Genomic DNA, 18,964 nt, shown 5'->3' on the forward strand with positions numbered 1-18,964 from the left:
TTTTAATTCTCAGATAAAACTTGCAGATAATTGAGTCTCTCTCTTCACAGAAGAATACTCTGGTCAGATATATCTCTTTACCACTTGCCAATATGATTCTTTGAGGAGGAAGGAAAGGTCATAGGATTGAATGATAAGGCATTGATTTTTACCACACAAGTACAAGCAAATGATTCCTGACAGATGTGACAGAGCTGCTGAAAAAGGGCAGGCGATTTTAGGCAGAGGAGCATAGTGTCAAAAACAAGAAGAGAAAAAAAATTGGATAGGCTCTACTCCAATGTTCAGTTCTGAACACTAATTTTAAGAAGGCTGTTGACAAGCTGGAGTACCTTAGAAGTTGTGTGGCAAGGATAATCAAGGATGTAAAAATCATAATGTGTAACATGAAGGGAACTGGGTGTGTCAGGCTTCAAAAAGAAACTTGAGACAGAATATAAAATATGTGGAGATCAAGTGAAAGAGGAATTAGACTTAATGTGCGTGGGTCTAGATTCTAGAAGGAAGAACTAAACTGAGTGAAGTTACAAAGGGAGAAGCCACACAAGGAAGAACCTTCTAACAATGAAAGCTGCCCAGCCCTGGAAGGTGTGTCTTGGTTGGCGTGGAACCTCCAGGTAGAGCAGGTACTTATGCAGGAGATGTGCACTAGGTGCTGAGATAGGGTTTTTGTTCTGAATGGAGGTTTTCTTTCTATTTTTTAAAAATATATTTGTATTGATTTCAGAGAGGAAGGGAGAGGGAGAGAGAGATGGAAACATCAATGATGAGAGAGAATCATTGATCCGCTGCTTCCTGCATGCCCCACACTGGGATTTGAGCCTGCAACCCAGGCATGTGCCCTGACCAGGAATCAGACTCTGACTTCCTGGTTCATAGGTCGATGCTCAACCACTGAAGCACAAGAGCCAGGTGGAGGTCTTGTCTTGTCTCTTCTCTTCTCTTCTCTTCTCTTCTCTTCTCTTCTCTTCTCTTCTCTTCTCTTCTCTTCTCTTCTTCTCCTCCCCTCCCCTCCCCTCCCCTCCCCTCCCCTCCCCTCCCGTCCCCTCTCCTCTCCTCTCTTCTTCTCTTCTCTTCTCTTTTCTTTTCTTTTTGTTTGTTTTGTTTGCTTTTAAACTAAATTATAGACTTTATTTAGATTTCACTAGTTTTTCCACTGTCTTTTCCCCTCCCCCCCGTTCCAGGGTTTCAGTGGAGGGTCCCAAATTGTGTTTAGTTGTTATTTCTCCTTAACCTCCTCCAATCTGTGACAATTCCTCAGTCATTTCTTACAAGGTTGGTTAACTTTAGAGGGAAAGCTCTTTTGTTGTTTCTTTTTATCAGGAGCAATTTTCAATATTGTTCACTGAATTTAGCCAACCTTGTTTTTATGGTGGAGAAATGTTCATTTTCACCCTTATGATTATAATTCTATCTGCTATCTCTGGCCAGATAAATTAGGGACTACCTATTTGCTTCATAAAACATGTCACTTTAAGAGTTGTTTCAGATTTCCCATGAATATGTAGTGAATTCAGTTTTATGTTTTCAGTTGGTTGAAGCAATAAAAAATAGATTTAAAAATTCTCTCTTTTAGGAAGTGGTTTTCCTTTTCAGTAGGAGAAGGCTAATAAACGTTTATATGTTGGTTGTCCTGCTGCAGATAGTCTATCTACACACATTGAAAGTGAGTTCGTGCTGTTGTTGGGTTCTACAGTATCTTTCTTCCTAGAAGGTAGAGGGAGTTATCTGGCCTTCCTGCTGCCATGGGTCACAGCCAGCTTAGTGTAGAAGGCTGTTTCTCTTCCTGAGGTTGGTTTTGTACTCTTTCACCCCTTTTCATTTTCCAGCAAGGAGATAAAAAGGACTAGCTAGTGAGATAATAGGAGAGCCAAAAGCTTGTGTGCCCTAGAAGCCAAATGAAGAAAGGTTTAAGAAGAGAGAGCACCTACATGTGTGCTAAGCACTGGGGAGATAGCCCTCACAGAGTCTGCATTCTAGTGAGAAGATCCAGGCATCATCTATATTATAAAAACCCAGTGGCCCTAACGCTGTAACGACCAAAGACCGGTCACTAGGAGGCTGCATGTGCAGCAAGGCGCGCACAGGTGGGCAGGGACTTGACTCTGGGTCCCGTGGCACCGCAGGGTCTGGGGTCCCGGGTCTCACACGATTTTGCGTGCTGGGTCACTAGTGCAACAATAAAATTAAATATTTACTATGTCAAATGGCAAATAGTGCTTTGGAAAATAAAGCAAGGCAAGGGAGAAAGGGGTGTGATTGGATAATACTCTGTATAGAGCAGTGGTTCTCAACCTTGGCTGCACATTAGAATCACCTGGGAATCTTTAAAATCCTGATTTCTGGGCCTCATCCTCCAGAAATTCTGTTTCTTTGTTATGGGGTGAGGCCACAACATTAGTAACAAATAGAATTTCTGGAAGATGAGGCCCAGAAATTAGGATTTTAAAAAGATTCCCAGGTGATTCTAATGTGCAGCCAAGGTTGCGAACCACTAGTATAGAGTGTCAGAGAAGGCCTTATTGATGCGTGTGTTTGAGGAGAGACCTGAGGTTAAAAGGAAGCTTGACTTGTCAGTTCTGGATAAGACTGTTTAGGGAAAATACAAAGGTTTAGCATATCCAAGAGCAAACAAGTTTGGTATATCCAAGAGCAATGAGGCCTGTGTGGCTGGAGTTGATCGATGAGGGAAATTGCAATTGTGTCATGGATACAATTATGGCAAACTTAAGGTCATAGTGTAACCAACAGAGAGGAGGACTAAGCTGGGGTAGAGGACATGATTGTGGAATAAGAAGTCAGGAGACTGAGAAGGCAGGATATTGAAAGGATCTGCACAAGAAATCACCAGACTTATGAAAGAAGTGGTGTCCTAAGGAGGAATAATGAGCCAATTCATTTTCAAGTAGTGAAGGTGAATGACCTGGAGGCAGGTATGTGGTGGTCTGTAGACAGTTGCAGCCAGGAGTGGTGAGTATTACAGTCAGATAGAATGAAATCAAAGGCTGTTCTGGCCATGATGGAGTAACAAGAACTGGATATATCGTTCCACCTTAAACAACTAAAAACAAAATCAAAGTATATGAAGCTGGTTTTTAGACATTGAGCAACCAGCAGAGCAGGACAGTGATTCATGTGGTTGCTTCAGCTTCCTACCTGGAGAGAATTTCCAAGCAACACCAGCAAGCTAAACAGAGCCCTGCAGTTTTCATTCATTCATTAATTCATTTATTATTGATTTCAGAGAGGAAGGGAGAGTGAAAGAGAGATTGAAACATCAATGATGAGAGAGAACCATTGATCAGCTGCCTCCTGCACTCCCCTTACTGGGGATCAGCCTGCGACCCCAGCATGTGCCCTTGACCGGAATTGAACCTGGGACCCCTCAGTCCTCAGGCTGACTTTCTATCCACTGAGCCAAACCAGCTAGGGAAGCTGCGGTTTTCTAAAGTTGAGGAGACAATTGAGGATTCAAAGAGTCCAACATAGCTAGAATTCTTAGTGTAGACTACCAGAGAGGGGAAAGCTTCATAGAAACCGAGGTCTAGATCGACAGGGAGTTCCTCTTGAGTCTTCAGCTATCTACTGGTCAGTAGATAGTTGTAAGGAAACTAAGTCTGGAGAAAGGACCACCAAAAAGGAGCAGGCAGAACAATTCCCAAAGTTTATACAAGGCTGGGGATAGTTCACTTTCCCGACAGCCATAATGGAAAAAGCTTATAATACATAGGAGGTTGGGTTGAATACTCAGAAGGGCATTGCCTCAGTAGTAAAGATAGATGATTCCTAGACTAAAGGATGTTCTGGTTCCAACTAGTAAAGCTTAAAAGATCAAAGACAACTTAACTGTATCTCAGAACATTGTTCAAATATATTTAAAGGAATAAAAAAAAAATCCATCGCAAAGAAGGTAAAAATCAGAATACCCGACATCCAAATCAGAAATTACCAAACATGCAAAGAAGCAGGAAAATTCAACTCATAAAGATGAGAAAAATCAATTAATAGAAACAGACCCAGAAATGTCACAGATAATAGAATTTGTAGACAGGGACATCAGAACAACTAGTTTAAATATACTACATATGTTCAAGAAGATAGAAGAAAGCAAGGAGAGACACAGAAACAAAAGACCAACATTAAACTTCTAGAAATGAAAATGTAATCTATGTCTGTAACCAAAAAATATACTCTTCAGGATTTAAGAGCAGATTAGATGTTTCAGAAGAAACGGTAAGTGAACTTGAAAACCGCAATAAGTGCTATTTAAACTGGAACACAGAGAATAAAAAGCTGAAAATTAACAAAAACCCAAACAAACATCAGTGGGCTGCAGGACAGTTTTAAGTAGCCTAATAATTTGCATGTAATTAGAATCCCAGAAGAAGAAGTGAGAAGTAATGGGAAAGGGTATAGAGTGAAATGAGGTGTGTGTGTGGGGTGGGGGGGGGGGGGCGGGGAGGGGGGTAGGGAGGGGGGTTGGGGGATGAATAAAGAAATAATGGTAGAAATATTACCAAATTTGATATCCACAAATCTAAGAAATTAAAAAAATCCCAGCAGAAGAAAAATGAAGAAAACTATACCAACACACATCATAATCAGTTTACCTAAAACCAGGGGAAACCTTAAAAGCATTGAAAAAAGAGATTAGGAAGCTTAAGGGATGAGAGAGTAACAGTGAGCTACAAGTGGCTGGGCAAACAATTTTCTCAGGAGAGAGGTTTCAGTAGGAATAAGAAGGTGAAGAGAATATTTAGAGAAGAGCTTGAGGATATAGGGATTCCACTGACCCACTGATTCTGAGTACCTCAGAAGGCAGGCACAGTGGAAAGGTTTCAGGAAGGAGTTGGGGAGGTGGCAGGTGAGGTTAGATTAGGGAGTATATGAAGCCATACTGGGATATGGCTTGGATCCCATCATGGGATCTCTCTTGACTAATGCAAACAGGAATAACAGGCACAATGTAATTAGTCCTGATGGGCTCTAAGACAGATTGTGCTGGCCTAGCTGTGACTGTTGGGGACAGGGAGGCTAGAGGTCTTGCGAGGAGCAAAACAAGGCTTGCCTTCACTCCAGCTGATAGAAGCGTGGAGACTGGAAAGAGTAGTCTTTCCAGATAAACGTTGAGGCCATAACTGCTTTCTTTCCCAGGCACCTGATGTAGAGACTCCATTCCTGTACTAAATAGATGCCCAGCAAAAAAGGAGTTATCTCCTCTACTGGAAGGAAGCTTCCTGCCGTGTCTGGATTCCACATTGGAATGGAACTTATTTTTATTTTCAGTCATGTTTTCCAAAATCGTTCTCATACCTTTCATCAAATGGTTTTTGCACTCTCGTCCTAGTACTACTGTAATCACTTGGGATCTAGTTATTTAAAGGTGTTAGATGTCTCTTCAGCCTATTTTCCTGGGGTCCTCTTGATATCTTTTTGATTACATGCAGTTATGGAATCCTACCTTATCAAGATTTGAATGAGGTAAAGAAAGCATTCTTTTCAAAATTGAGCATCAGCTGGGGTGGAGTAAGTAATACTTAGCAACAATTAAAAATAAGCAAGAAAGCCACAAGCTGTACTTGCGAGGTTGCTTTCATAATTAGATATTGACAACTCTTTATTCTTAAATGTTTGTATTAGCTGTTATATTATCATTGGTTTGATAAAAAGCATACTTGAGTAGAAACGTGTGCTAGCCTTGAACAGTAGTAATAGGAACCTGGTTATTTGGGCCATATTGCCATAACCAATGCTCTACTGGTCACTTACAAATCAAATAGTTAAGGGAAAAATAAATATCATGTAGAATGTAAGCCTTATAGTCCCAAATCTGAAAAATCTTATTCAGTATCTCATAGGGCACCCATTTTGAAAGTTTAGGATATTTATGATCATAAATGTACTTTCTATTAATTACATTCTATTTCCTGTGGCTCTAATGTAATGTTTTTTAAAGGGGGAGAGAGAGAGAGAGAGAGAGAGAGAGAGAGAGAGAGAGAGAGAGAGAGAGAGAGAGAAAGAGAAAGAGAAAGAGAAACATTGATCAGCTGACTCCTGCACATCCCCTACTGGGGACTGGGCCCACAAACCTGGCATGTGCCCTAACTAGGAATCCAACCAGCATCCTTTTGGTGCATAGGACGGCACTTAACCAACTGAGCCACACCAGCCAGGACGATAATGTGGTTTTAAAATATGTGTTCTGTTAGTAGAAGCAGTAAATGAGCAATGTGTATGCATTGCTTGTTACTGAGAAGCACAATTTTCTGTGCTATTCCTTCTGCCAAATTGCATTAATCATGTTCAGCTCATATAAGAATATTATAACGTTCATATCACAAGTTGTCCTCAATGTAGTGTCTACGTGTGCCTCATCTGGATATCAAGTTTATTTTCTTCACTATGTTTAATCTGAATAATTATAGTTTTGTTGATTTTCAGTTTTCTTCAAGCAGAGAAGCCCTTTGGAAACCAAACATTTAACCATCTCCCCTTTGCCAAAAAATGAGAAAGATCTGAAAAGAGAGAAAAATTTGCATTAAACAATTTGTCTACTCATTGCGAAATGGTTTCAAAGAGGTGTTGAGTTTGGGAGAAATTGGAAGAACTTTTGCCACCTCTGCCACATGCTCACTATGAGCCACTGTGTGATGTGGCTGCTGCAAACAAGAAGGCGGCATTTGTTTAGAAGCAACAGCAGCTTTACAATAGTAAGATGATATAGTCCCACTTTATTACTTAGATTATTGTGTCTATTTTTTGGTACCTTCTGTTTATATTCTCTCCTTCCTATTATCCATGTGACCAACCAGAAGCAAACATTTTAAAAATAATTGATCATATTGGGATACAAAAGAGAAAGCTATCTTACCTAAATTGTCTTCTAAAGTCCTAAGCTATGTTTTCTTTTTAAAACAACATCTTTCTGTAAGTTGGAAAGCCATTTGATAAATCAAGAAAAATGAAAAGAAAGACCATTATTGTGTTACTACTAATCAAAGGATTCTAAAGATCACCCCCATGACCCTATAACAAGCATTAGCTTATCCTGATTTATACTATAAAATACGTAAGTAGCCAATTGTCATTTTTGGAGAAAATTTAAAGCAATAATGTATCACATTAAAAAATATTTTAGCGCCCTGGCCAATTTGGCTCAGTGGATAGAGTGCTGACCTGTGGACCGAAGGGTCCCGGATTTGATTCCGGTTATGGGCACATGCCCAGGTTGCAGGCTCAGTCCCCAGTTGGGGGCATGCAGGAGGCAGCCTGTCAATGATTCTTTCTCATCATAGATGTTTCTATCTCTCTTTCCCTCTCCCTCCCTCTCTGAAATCAATAAAAAAAATTTTATTAAAGTTAAAACTACCACTCTTTAAAAATATATATATTTTAGTGAAAGTTTAGAGTTTTTGCAGTTTGCATTTGAAAATTAGAAATTTTATATTGGAGATATAAAACTAAAATACCTAGTCTTTTTAAAAAAATTTTCTATATTTTTAGTGTTCCATATGAACAAAACATTATAGTAATTTATTTTGAAAAACCAGAGCTAATGGAACTTCTTTTATCCTTGATGTGATCATTAAATTTTCTATTAAAGTTATAAAAATTTCATTTTCAGCATGTAGAGGTCTTTTTTGCATGTTGGGTATTATGGGGAAAAGCTATAATATTAGGTTATAACATTATTATGATTGAGTAAAAAAATCTTTGTTCTTAACACTGGACTTACTTGAAGAGAAAATAGAAAATAATCCGGATGTTTTTGTTTCCTTTTAGGTCTTCGGATAACTGTGCTTCTGACATCCTTCCTCATGGTTTTGGGAACTGGTCTAAGATGCATACCTATATCAGACTTAGTGCTTAAACGAAGGTAACTCCTATAAATAACTTAAAATTTTTTTCCCAATTTTTCTTTTGTTATGAGTATGTTATGCATGTTTGCTTATAAACTTTTAGTGAACAGTTCTATTTTTAAGATGATAAATAGAAGGTCATATTTATAGTAGCATTTATTTCCCCCCTATATAATGATTAATTCAGTATACATTTATTAGTTGTTATATGGAAGACATTATACTAGTTATGTTAAGAGAACAAGTTCATCTTCATGCTATCCAGGTGCTGTAATAACCACAGGAAAATAATAGTGTAACATAAGGAAGAATGATGTAGTTAATGTCATAGAAGAGGTTAAAATTGCTCTGAGAGACTGAGAAGTTTTGTCTGAGGGTATGAAGAAGAGTTTGTGAAGGAGCTGATAATTAAACTAGGTATTGAAGGATGAGTAGAATTCTGATAACTGTTGTCAGGGGAAGGATATTCTGGGATAGCAGAACATTAGGAACAAAGGCATGGAGGCAGGTAAGTGTAGGCCTCTTCTGGTCTGGGTAGGTAGTTTCATTTCTGTCACTGGGATCCATGGGTTTATTCTCAGAGAGTGTAAAGTATACGAAGATTTAAAATGTTTGTTTTCCTTTTGGTTATAATACTGTATTAAGAATTATTTTATCAGTAACAATCCATATTTTAAAAAGATTTTTATTGATCTGAACTTCAATTTCTTAAATTAGTGTTTCTTAAGTGGGGGCCTTAGATGTGACCTTGTAAACCATTAAGAATTTTTTTCCCTTTATAAAGGACCCATAAAGTACTCGATTTGGGGAGACACTAGTCTATAGAATAAGGTATAAGAATGGAATGTAAAGAGACGAGTTCAGAAAAGAGTATCCAGATTATGCAGGATCTTGATGCCACCCTATAGAGCTGTATTTTCCTCAAAGGACAGTTCAAGCCACTTAGGTTCTTAACCAGAGCAGCAATAGAGTCAGACCCATGTGAGGTCAACTACTGATTTGAGGTGTGTAGGATTAATTACAGAGCCTGCCGGCAGGAGACCAGGAAAGATGCAGCGAGAGCCCAAGCTGGAGTCATTCTTTTGTTTGTTTATTTACTTATTCATTTATTGAACAAAGTTAACTGAGCTCCTATTATGTGTTTTGGGCGTGGGGGATACAGCATGGAACACAGTAGACAAATCCCTGCCTCATGGAGTTTACATTCCAGTTGGGGAGGCTGGCAATAAACTAGGTAAGTAAGTAAAATATGTCGTATGTGCTATGGAGAAAAAAGTAAAATAAGAAAGAAAGATTTGAAATGTCAGGGGAAGGATGGTAACATTTCATAAATAATGAAAAAAACCTCATTGGGAAGTTCACTTTTTTTGGATAAAAACCTAGGACGGAATGATGCATTATCTAGGGGACAAGAATTCTGAGCAGAGAGAATAACAAGGGGAATGGGTGAGAAGGGAATGACATGGCTTGGCAGGGAGATATGGCTGGAATCGAGTGAGAGACTTCATGGGAAGAATAATAGGAAATGAGACCAGCGCAGTTATGCATGGTGGTAGGAGGGTGAGCTAGGAAACCGCTGGAAGTTTTGAGCCAAGGAGAACCAGAGTCATATTCTGCTTTACTTAGAATAGACTGAAGCTGGAGGTCAAGGCAGGAGTAAGGAGACCTATTAGGAAACCAGTGCTATAAACTAGGTAAGAGACAATGGTAGCTTGGTCCATAGTGGTAGCAATGGTGGTGGTGAGAAGTGGTCAAATTCTTTTTTTTTTTTTAGTATGTTTTTATTGATGTCAGAGAAGAAGGGAGAGGGAACTAGAGATAGAAACATCAATGACGAGAAAGAGTCATTGATTGGCTGCCTCCTGCACACTTCTTGATACTGGGGATCAAGCCTGCAACCCAGGCGTGTACGCTGACAGGGAATCAAACCGTGGCCTCCTGATTTATAGGTTGATGCTCAATCACTGAGCCATACCGGCCAGGCTAGAGGTGGACAAATTCTGATTATGTTTTGAAGGATTTGCTGATGGATTGGATAAGGAGGTAAGAAAAAGAGTAGGGTACAGAATGACTCTGGAAAGTTGTGGGAATGAAAAGAATAGCACAGATATGAGAAAGAAATTGAAGGCATGTGTTAAGGTTTCACTCAAAGAACACAGGAGGGAGGAGTGAATTTTAAGGACAAGATGTTGACTTTCATTTGGAAAAGAATTTTTCCATTTCAAAATAAATACTGTTCATTTTCAAATTTTTAAAATGTTACCTTTCCAGAAAATATAAACTGCAAGTATTTCATATTTTAAAAGGAAAACAGCCAAATCATTTGGGTTCCTATGGAAAGCTAGTCTTATTTCCTATCCTGAGTGAGGTTTAATAGATTACTTTCATTATTGTGTTGTGATTACTTTCATTATTGTGTAAGATCATCATTATGGTCTTAATTTTTCAAACATCCAGTTTTTTTTTTCCTAAGCATCCTCAGCTTTTGAGTACAAATTTCAGGGTAAGCTTAAATTCTACAATACATTCTTGTAAAATGCTTATTAATATATTTGTTGGCTTTTCTTCTGGTTGGGGCCATCCATATTATTCTCTCTGGTTTTATATCCATCCCTTCATATACTTTCCAGACATAAAATTCCAGGAATAATAAAGAGTTGACTCTCTGTTTTGGTGGAGAAAGTGGTATGAAAAAGAAATAAAGCTCATAAAGAAATGTAAACAAAGCAGGAAAGAGAAGAAATAAAATAGAGTTCAGAGAGATTGAATCGTTTATGAAAAAACCATATAAGTTGAATTTTCAGTCCTCGTGTTCAATTATAAAGAATTTAGTAATATTATCCCCTTGAAATTAGACTTCATTTTATGTCTATACAGTATTTCTTTTAAGCAGCATTATTTATTAACAGCTGTTAAAATGAAAATGCTACAACTGGAATATGTATTATTGAGTTCAATACATCACCACTTTTAAGCTTCATCGGACACTCAGTGGGAAGGGATAAAGACTGTTAATGTGCATTTGTCCAGCACTGAAACAGCATTTGGCAGTCTGTGTTTTTGTGGCCCTGTTTCACTTGGAGCTTTTGAGTTACTGACCCAGCCTGTGGAATATTGTCCATGCACCTATGGCTTCCTGTATCTTAGCTTATGTAAATCTCGAGAATAGTGGCTTTCTGACAAGCCCTTTCCTCAATCAGAACTAGACTTAACCACCTTCCAAATGGTGTTCTACCACTGCATAGTATCAATTATTTATTTTATGTACATCATATCAATGAAAATTCAAGAAAAATTATTTTACTACTTTTCTCTTATTTATATCATAGACAAATATGGAATTTAGAATAATGAACTATGAGACATTTCTCCTTTTATGATCCAAAAGCAATCCAAACCTAAGAAATTATAGATGGCATTGCTCTATAGTGTGAAATGTGATTTTGCATACCCAGTGAACAATTTAAAGACCTAGAGGTGAACGTATATAGTAAGTTATACCTGCTTTTAATCATGGATGTATTCAATAATTCCTATTTTTCAATTCAGTGTAATTTTCATTAGTATTACCATTATTTTTCAATTCAGTGTAATTTTAATTAATATTAACAATAGATAACATTTACTAATATGTATTATATGGTTAAATACTATGCATCTAGTTAACATAGATTTTCTAGAAATATACTCCATTTTGAAATGCTTTGCCACTGGCAAAATTACATTTAAATTGATCATAACAGAAAAAATGATTTGTTTAGTATATGGTTTTGTGACAACTGCTTATCTCTCTGGGAAAAAAAATAAAGTTGAATCTTAAATGTCTGCCTCAACGCTTAGTAAATTTCAGATGGATCTAAGATTTAAATGCAAAAAATAAACCATAAACATATGAGAAAACAAGACTGTTTTTTAATAAGACTTTTTTTAAATAACCTTAGAAGGGAGAAGGCCTTCCATCTAAAACACACATCCCCAAAGTGATAAAAGAAAGGCTTAATATATTTGACTACTTAAAACTTTTAAATATCTGCATGATTAATTATACTATAAAACAAAGTCAGAGACAAGTTAAAAACTGGGAAATGTTCTCTACAATAAGAAACATAGCAACTCAGTAGGAAAATGGGTGATAGATATGAGCAAGTAATTATAGAATTTGAAATACAAATGACATAAACCTAAGATGTTCAACTTTCCAGCATAATTAAGGAAATGAAAATTAAGACAGCAATTAAATATCTGTTTATTAGCAAAGATGAAAAAATATGATAATGTGCTGTGTTGTTGAAGTATAGGGAAAAACAGAACCCTCTGATGGGCGAGTAGTTTGATGCATCCTATTTGGAGGGCATTTTGGCAGTACTTATCAGATTCAAAATGCACATGTTCTTTAACCCAGTATTTGCATGTCTAGAAAATTGGCTCACATATAAAGCTCTACCAGTTTGTAGCTTTGCTTATAATAGTAGTAGAGGCCCAGTGCACGAAATTCATGCACGGTTAGGGTCCCTAGGCCTGGCCAGTGATCAGAGCCTCCCTTCCCCAGCTACCGGCTGCTGGCTGGGGCCTTCCTTCGTTCCACACCGCCCCTGGTGGTCAGTGCACATTACAGTGAGTGATTGAACTCCTGATCTCCTGGTCAAATTCCCGAGGGGACAATTTGCATATTAGGCTTTTATGTATATAGACTAGAAGCCCAGTGCACGAAATTCGTGCACGGGGGAGGGGTCCCTCAGCCCAGCTTCGTCCAGTAGGATGTCCAGAAGGTCATTAGGCTGTCTAGTCTAATTAGCGTAATCCTCTTCTATTATTATAGATAAGGCTGGATGCAACTCACTATCTTCACTAGAGGACTGGTTATGGTGAAGTATATAATGGAATAGTATGTAGCGATGAAATAGAAGTAAAGTTTTGTAACTGCTGATATGGAATAATCTCCAAAATATACATTTTAGAGTTTTGTAAAAAAGGCAACACTAGAGGCCCCGTGCACGGATTCATGCACCGGTGGGATCCCTTGGCCTGGCCTGTACCCTCTCACAATCCAGGACCCGTCGGGGGATGTTGGACAGCCATTTTCTGCCTGATCCATGCAGGCCAGGCCAAGGGACCCCACTGGTGCATGAATCTGTGCACCGGGCCTCTAGTATGCATATAAGATCTTTGGTTAATCTCTTCCCACCCTCCCCCCTCCCCCTTTCCCTCAGATTCATCAGTCTGTTCCATGTTTCCATGCATGTGCATTGAGGGTCTGCCCCCTGGTGGTCAGTGCGTGTCATAGCTACCAGTCGAATGGTTGAACAGTTGCTTAGGCTTTTGTATATATATAGATTGTGTTTAATATCTTCTTAAATAGAAATAAGTGAGAAGGATATACACTGAGTGGCCAGATTATTATGACCACCTGACATTTGTAGGCAAATTAGCTATAATTTTGCGCTGAAGTTGCTAGAGGGCCAGACCATTATAAATAGGGAAGCAGGTTGTTTACCATGACAGTAGGAGTGATTTTTTTCTGAAGATATGGGTAAACAACCCGATTAACAGCATTTGAACGTGAGTGGCCAGATTATTATGACCACCTCATTAGTACTTTGTTGGGCCACCTTTTGCCTTCAATACTGCGATTCTTCTTCGCATTGACTCCACGAGATGTTAAAAGTTGATGTGAGGAATCTGACACTATGCCTGATGAATAGCACTGTCCAGTTCTGTGAGATTTGATGGCTGTGGAACCAGCTGCCTGATTGCTCTTTTAACTTCGTCCCACAAATGCTCAATTGGATTGAAATCTGGTGATTGTGGAGGCCACCTAAGCAAGGTAAAGTCTCCCTCATGTCCTTGAAAGCACTCCTGCACAATACGAGCACTGTGGCATGGCACACTGTCTTGTTGGAAGAAGCCATCTCCATTGGGATATGCCATCAACTTGATAGGATGAACCTGATCAGCAATGATACTTAGGTATGTTGTGCTATTCAGATGTTGTTCCACACGAATTAAAGGGCCCAAATCATGCCAGGAAAACATGCCCCAAACCATAACACTGCCCCCAGCAGCTTGAAGGGTTGTACTCATGCATGTGAGGTGCATGCTTTCATGCTGTTGCCACCAAATTCTCACTCTGCCATCTGCATGATGCAACTGGAAACGTGATTCATCGGACCACATGACTTTTTTCCAATGCTCGACTGTCCAATCCTTGGACTCCTGTGCAAATTGGAGATGTTTTATCTTAGTAACTGCAGACAGCAAAGGTGTTTGAACAGGCCTTCGGCTTCCATATCCCATACGATACAATGTATGGCTAATTTGTGTACAAACGTCAGGTGGTCATAATCTGGCCATTCATAATAATATATATCCCACACTCAAAGGCTGTTAAATCGCGTTGTTTACCCATATCTTCAGAAAAATATCACTTCTACTGTCGTGGTAAACAACCTGCTTCCCTATTTATAATGGTCTGGCCCTCTAGCAACTTCAGCACGAAATTATAGCTAATTTGCCTATAAATGTCATGTGGTCATAATAATCTGGCCACTCAGTGTATATGCCATTGTTTGGCAAGGACTATTTCTAAAAGAAACTATTACCATTCGTTATTTTGTGGGAGGAGGCTTAGGGAGCTAGAAGTCTAGATGAAAAAGAGATTTACTTTTTATTTTATACTCTTTTCTAGTCTTTGGAATATTTTTACTGTTGCATATATTATCTTTTTGACTGAGACCACCAGTTAAGTGAAATAATTAGAGCTTCAATAATGAAAATAAGAGAAGGAAAGGTAAGGGTTATATGTAAATTTCCCTAGTACAGAAATAGAAACCTTTTGATGTAAAAATGGACAATTGGTAGATTTGAGAACTAAGACTCTTCTCTGTTTTTACGTAAGATTCATATTCCCCTAGGTCAATATTTTTTAGAAGTATGGTTCATAGACTATGGTACATGCTTATTAAAAACACGGATTCTTGGGCCTCACTCTAGTCCTACTCAGTTAGTCTCTGGAGTGAATCCCAAATCAATAATTTTAACAAGTTCCTCAAAGGTTCAATTATTGCATCTAACTCAAATTCCAGGATTTCTGGTTTCTGCGGAGATTTTGTGGCTCTCTGGGAGTATTTCCTTTGATTGTTGTTTGTGGCTTCAGCTTTGTCCTCTGCAAGGCTCTTTTTTTGTCCAGCATCCTCATTGTCCACGCCTGCGAATGTTGGAAGAAATGCTCTTTGTGAGGGCTACACAGCTTTACATTTCCCTTTCTGCCTGGTGCTGATTGGGGGACCTGAGGATTGCTTTAGGCATCTGCAATCATAAACTTTTCTAGAACCGTTTTGTAATGTCTTCCCTCCAGAAGGGAACATAGCCATGCCGACAGCTTGATTTTAGCCCAGTGAGACCTGTGTTGGACTTCTGATTTATAGAACTGTAATATAATAAATTAGTGTTGTTTTAAAGCTACTGAGTGTGTGATACTTTGTTATAAGAGCAATAGAAAACTAGTACACCAAGTTACTTGTGTGTGTGTGTGTGTGTGTGTGTGTGTGTGTGTGTGAGACTGTGTGCGCACGCACGCGTATGCGTAATTTTTTAGTGATATTCAGTGCTGGTAAGGCACATCCTGTCATCCACTACTGAGGGGAATGAAAATTACTACAAACTCTTTTGAAAATCAGTTTTGAAGTAAGTTTCGTGAGGGCTGAAATGTTCATACCTTTGTTTCATTGATCTTAAAGAAATAATTTGGAAAGTGGCAAATATTTACGTATAAAGATGGTCACACAGCATTATTAATATTAGCAAATAAGTGGCAAACATTAGAAAAATGCTTAAATGGGTTTTTGTACATCTGCATAATAGACTGCCATGGAGCCATTATGATTATGATAATAAATTATGGAGAATCTTTAGTGAAATGATAAAATGCTTATGATAGACTGTAAACTTAAAAATATTTGGTGCATAAAACTATATATTCTATATGATACCTGTGGTTACCTATGCTTAAGTTTTGATTGGGGGGGGGGGGGCGAGGAATGAAAGAAAAAAAGATTTAAAAAAAAACAAAATATTAGTAGTGCTTGTGTGAGTTACTTAATTGAATTACTGAATGTATTCTTTTTTTTTCTCTTTGTACTCCTCTACTATGAGTATATATACTTTTAAGTTAAGAGTACAAAATATAAGGTAGGAGACAAGAAAAAAGTTATGAGACAAATGTGAGGAGGTTGACATCTCTCAGATCAGTTCATTTCCCCCTGTACCTTGCCGAGAGATTATTGCATTTGGCCTTAATAAAAACTCTGTGAGATAGAACGGACAGGGAATAAGTGATTCAACAAAGATTACATGGTTAATAAATTTAGCTAAGACTAGAAGCTGAGTCTACTGATATCTAATCCAATATTCTTTTTCTGTGTTTTTTCTGTAATTTCTATAACTGGTACTTGATAAGTAATTATAAGCTTCTTTAGGGACAAGACTGTAATACTCATCTTTGTATTCCCTTTGGTGTCTAGCTTCAGGTGCCTTCACTATAATAGATATTCAATAGATATTTTTAATTGAATCTTAATTGGCCAAGATTATTAAAGATACAAAAGTGAAATAAATTTTTATAAAAGAAAACTGAGGCTGTGATAACAGTCTTTAGAAGGCTCACTTCTTTTCCACCATTATTTCTATTTCTTCCTTCCTAACTTCCTTTCTCCTGTAATTGATTCATAACATCTCTGATCCTTTTTATTGCCATATCTTTTCTTGGGCTACATAAAAGGAAAACTCTAGCACTTCTGACATTTTCAATATCCAGGAAATTCTATAACACATGAGTTTATTCTGATATACAATGATTAAGAATTGGAAAAAATGTTTGTGAGCCATTGGCATCTTGAGCCTTAGAGGGAAGTGTTTTTATAGATTCTAAATTATTTCATATTAAAAATACATATAATTCAAGTTAAGATTGCTGTACTTACACTAATGCTGTATCTGCTAAGTTTCTAAAAAGCTGACTCTCCAATGTTATCACCAATGCTAGTCATAATATACTGAAGATTTATAAAGTAGATTTATGCACATAATAAAAATGTACTAGCTACTGTATGCCTTTGGATCTGAGAACCTTAGGTTGTCTTAGCAATCAATGATTTTTATTATTGCTATTATTAACAGAGAACCTTCAGAATGAGACCATGTGGAAGAATAGAGAAATTTGTGGCCTGATGAAATCATTTCTAATTTTGCTTAGTAGTCCTGGCTCATTCATTAGCTAATTGTATGACTTTGGAGTTCCCCCCAATACTTTTAGGGGTAAGGAAAGTTATAAAATTATGAGTGTTATTTTAAACATGGTAATAGCCTTTCTGGAACTCAATTTTTCTATAAAATGAGAAGGGTGGATTATCTAGGTGGGGTTTCAGGTCTCTTCCAGCCATAAAAATTGTAAGGCTAATATATCATACTAGAGGCCTGGTGCTCAAATTCGTGCATGGGTGGGGTATCTCAGCCTGGCTGGCGATCAGGGCTGATGGGGTCAGGAGCCAGGAGGAGGGGCCATGGGAGGTTGACCAACCGCGGGAGTTTGGCTGTGGGAGCCCACTAACCACCAGGGAACAGCTCCTGCGTTGAGCATCTGCCCACTGGTGATCAGTGTGAGTCATAGCTACCATCTGGTCATAAAGACCCTTAGATTTTTATATATATAGATTATTCCAAGTAGAAAATAATTTAGGAATGACAGGTGTTTGTTTCAGGATATCAGAAAGTAAAAAGTTAGGATATCAGAATACTATTAAATACAAACGGAAATGTCAAGTACATTAGAAAATGTGAACTAGAGATCTTCAGTTTGAACTTTTGCTATTGGCATTTCTTTGAAAAGTTGTAGAATATTGAATAATACAAAAGGGAATGCAGCTGTACACAAATACCACACAGACCACCAGGCCTGAGCCTCTCTATGGGCAGGGGCACTAATTGAGGGCAGAAAGTACACAGGCAAGGGTAGGACTTGGTGAGTCCCGTTTAGGTGTCCCCCTGGCCTACCACAGGCCAGCAAACCTCAGCAAGACTGACACTGGTGGGCAGCATTCGGCCTTCCCAGTCTCTACGGTATAGTTCTGCTGATGCTGGAGAAATTCACGAATCTTTAATTTTCCTCTCAGCCTCTATGGAAATGCCCCTATCTCTTATCCACTTTCCTACTGGGCCTATGGGGATGGCACAAACCAGACCTCAGAAACAGGCAGAAGCTAGGTAAGGAGAAAAGGAAAAAGACCCGAGGGAGAAAAGAGGAGAGGATGGGAGACTGGGAGAGGGAGTAAGTTTAGGGGTCAGTGAGAGGAGACTGGGTTGATCTGTCACAGATTGGCCTGCAAAGGTCAGACTTGCTATCCCCTAACTCTGAATATACACCTACTTCACCAGGCATGAAGTTTCAGGTGAGGAAGCAAGAGTTCACCCCTTGAATTAATTAGTCAGTTTCCAGGGTGCTCCCTTTCTGCTGCAGAGTTTATTGCCCAAGAGATAAAACTGCCTCCTCACACTCTTAACTTCTGCTCACCCTTCCCAAGTCCACTGTGCTTGGGACAGTACTAAAGTGTTGACCTTGCTTTTACCACCCTGAGTGTCTTTAAAAAGGTTTATTTACAAATATTTGTTAATCACCTTGTTTTTCATATTGCTGAATTTGAAACTTTTAAAATCTACAAGTGGAACTGACATGATGCATGTGTTGGGTAACTGGGATTTTAAAAAAAAATTTTTTTTATTGATTTCATCAATGATGAGAGAGAATCATTGATTGGCTGCCTCCTGCACGCCCCACACTGGGGATCGAGTCCGCCACCCAGGCATGTGCTCTGACCCGAAACCATGACCTCCTGGTTCATAGGTCCATGCTCAACCACTAAGCCACACCGGCTGGGAAAGGTAACTGAGATTTTTAAAGGGCAGGTTAGCTATGTATCTCAGTGACCCTACCTGCCTCTACTTGAATCAGTCTCTGCATTCCTAGAGAGCATCCACACTGCCTCAGCTCTTCATGAAGCACTCTGGGAATTCAGAAACCATGGTCCTTACCCACAAGGAATTTACCTGTTACT

At 38.6% G+C, this 18,964-nt stretch overlaps 1 protein-coding gene across 2 annotated transcripts in view; it reads left to right on the forward strand.

The window, feature by feature from the left end:
• The window catches only part of SLC49A4 (solute carrier family 49 member 4), an 81,787-nt gene that overhangs the window by 1,148 nt on the left and 61,675 nt on the right, over positions 1–18,964 (forward strand). For both annotated transcript variants that reach the window (XM_070406345.1, XM_070406344.1), the window contains exon 2: positions 7,783–7,876. In XM_070406345.1, the coding sequence (XP_070262446.1) occupies positions 7,783–7,876 (94 nt within the window). The remainder of the gene's footprint in view (positions 1–7,782; positions 7,877–18,964) is intronic.

Source organism: Myotis yumanensis, unplaced genomic scaffold (genome assembly GCF_028538775.1).
Source record: "Myotis yumanensis isolate MYYU_CA2020_CCGP unplaced genomic scaffold, mMyoYum1.0.hap1 SCAF_2, whole genome shotgun sequence".
Taxonomy (NCBI): domain Eukaryota; kingdom Metazoa; phylum Chordata; class Mammalia; order Chiroptera; family Vespertilionidae; genus Myotis; species Myotis yumanensis.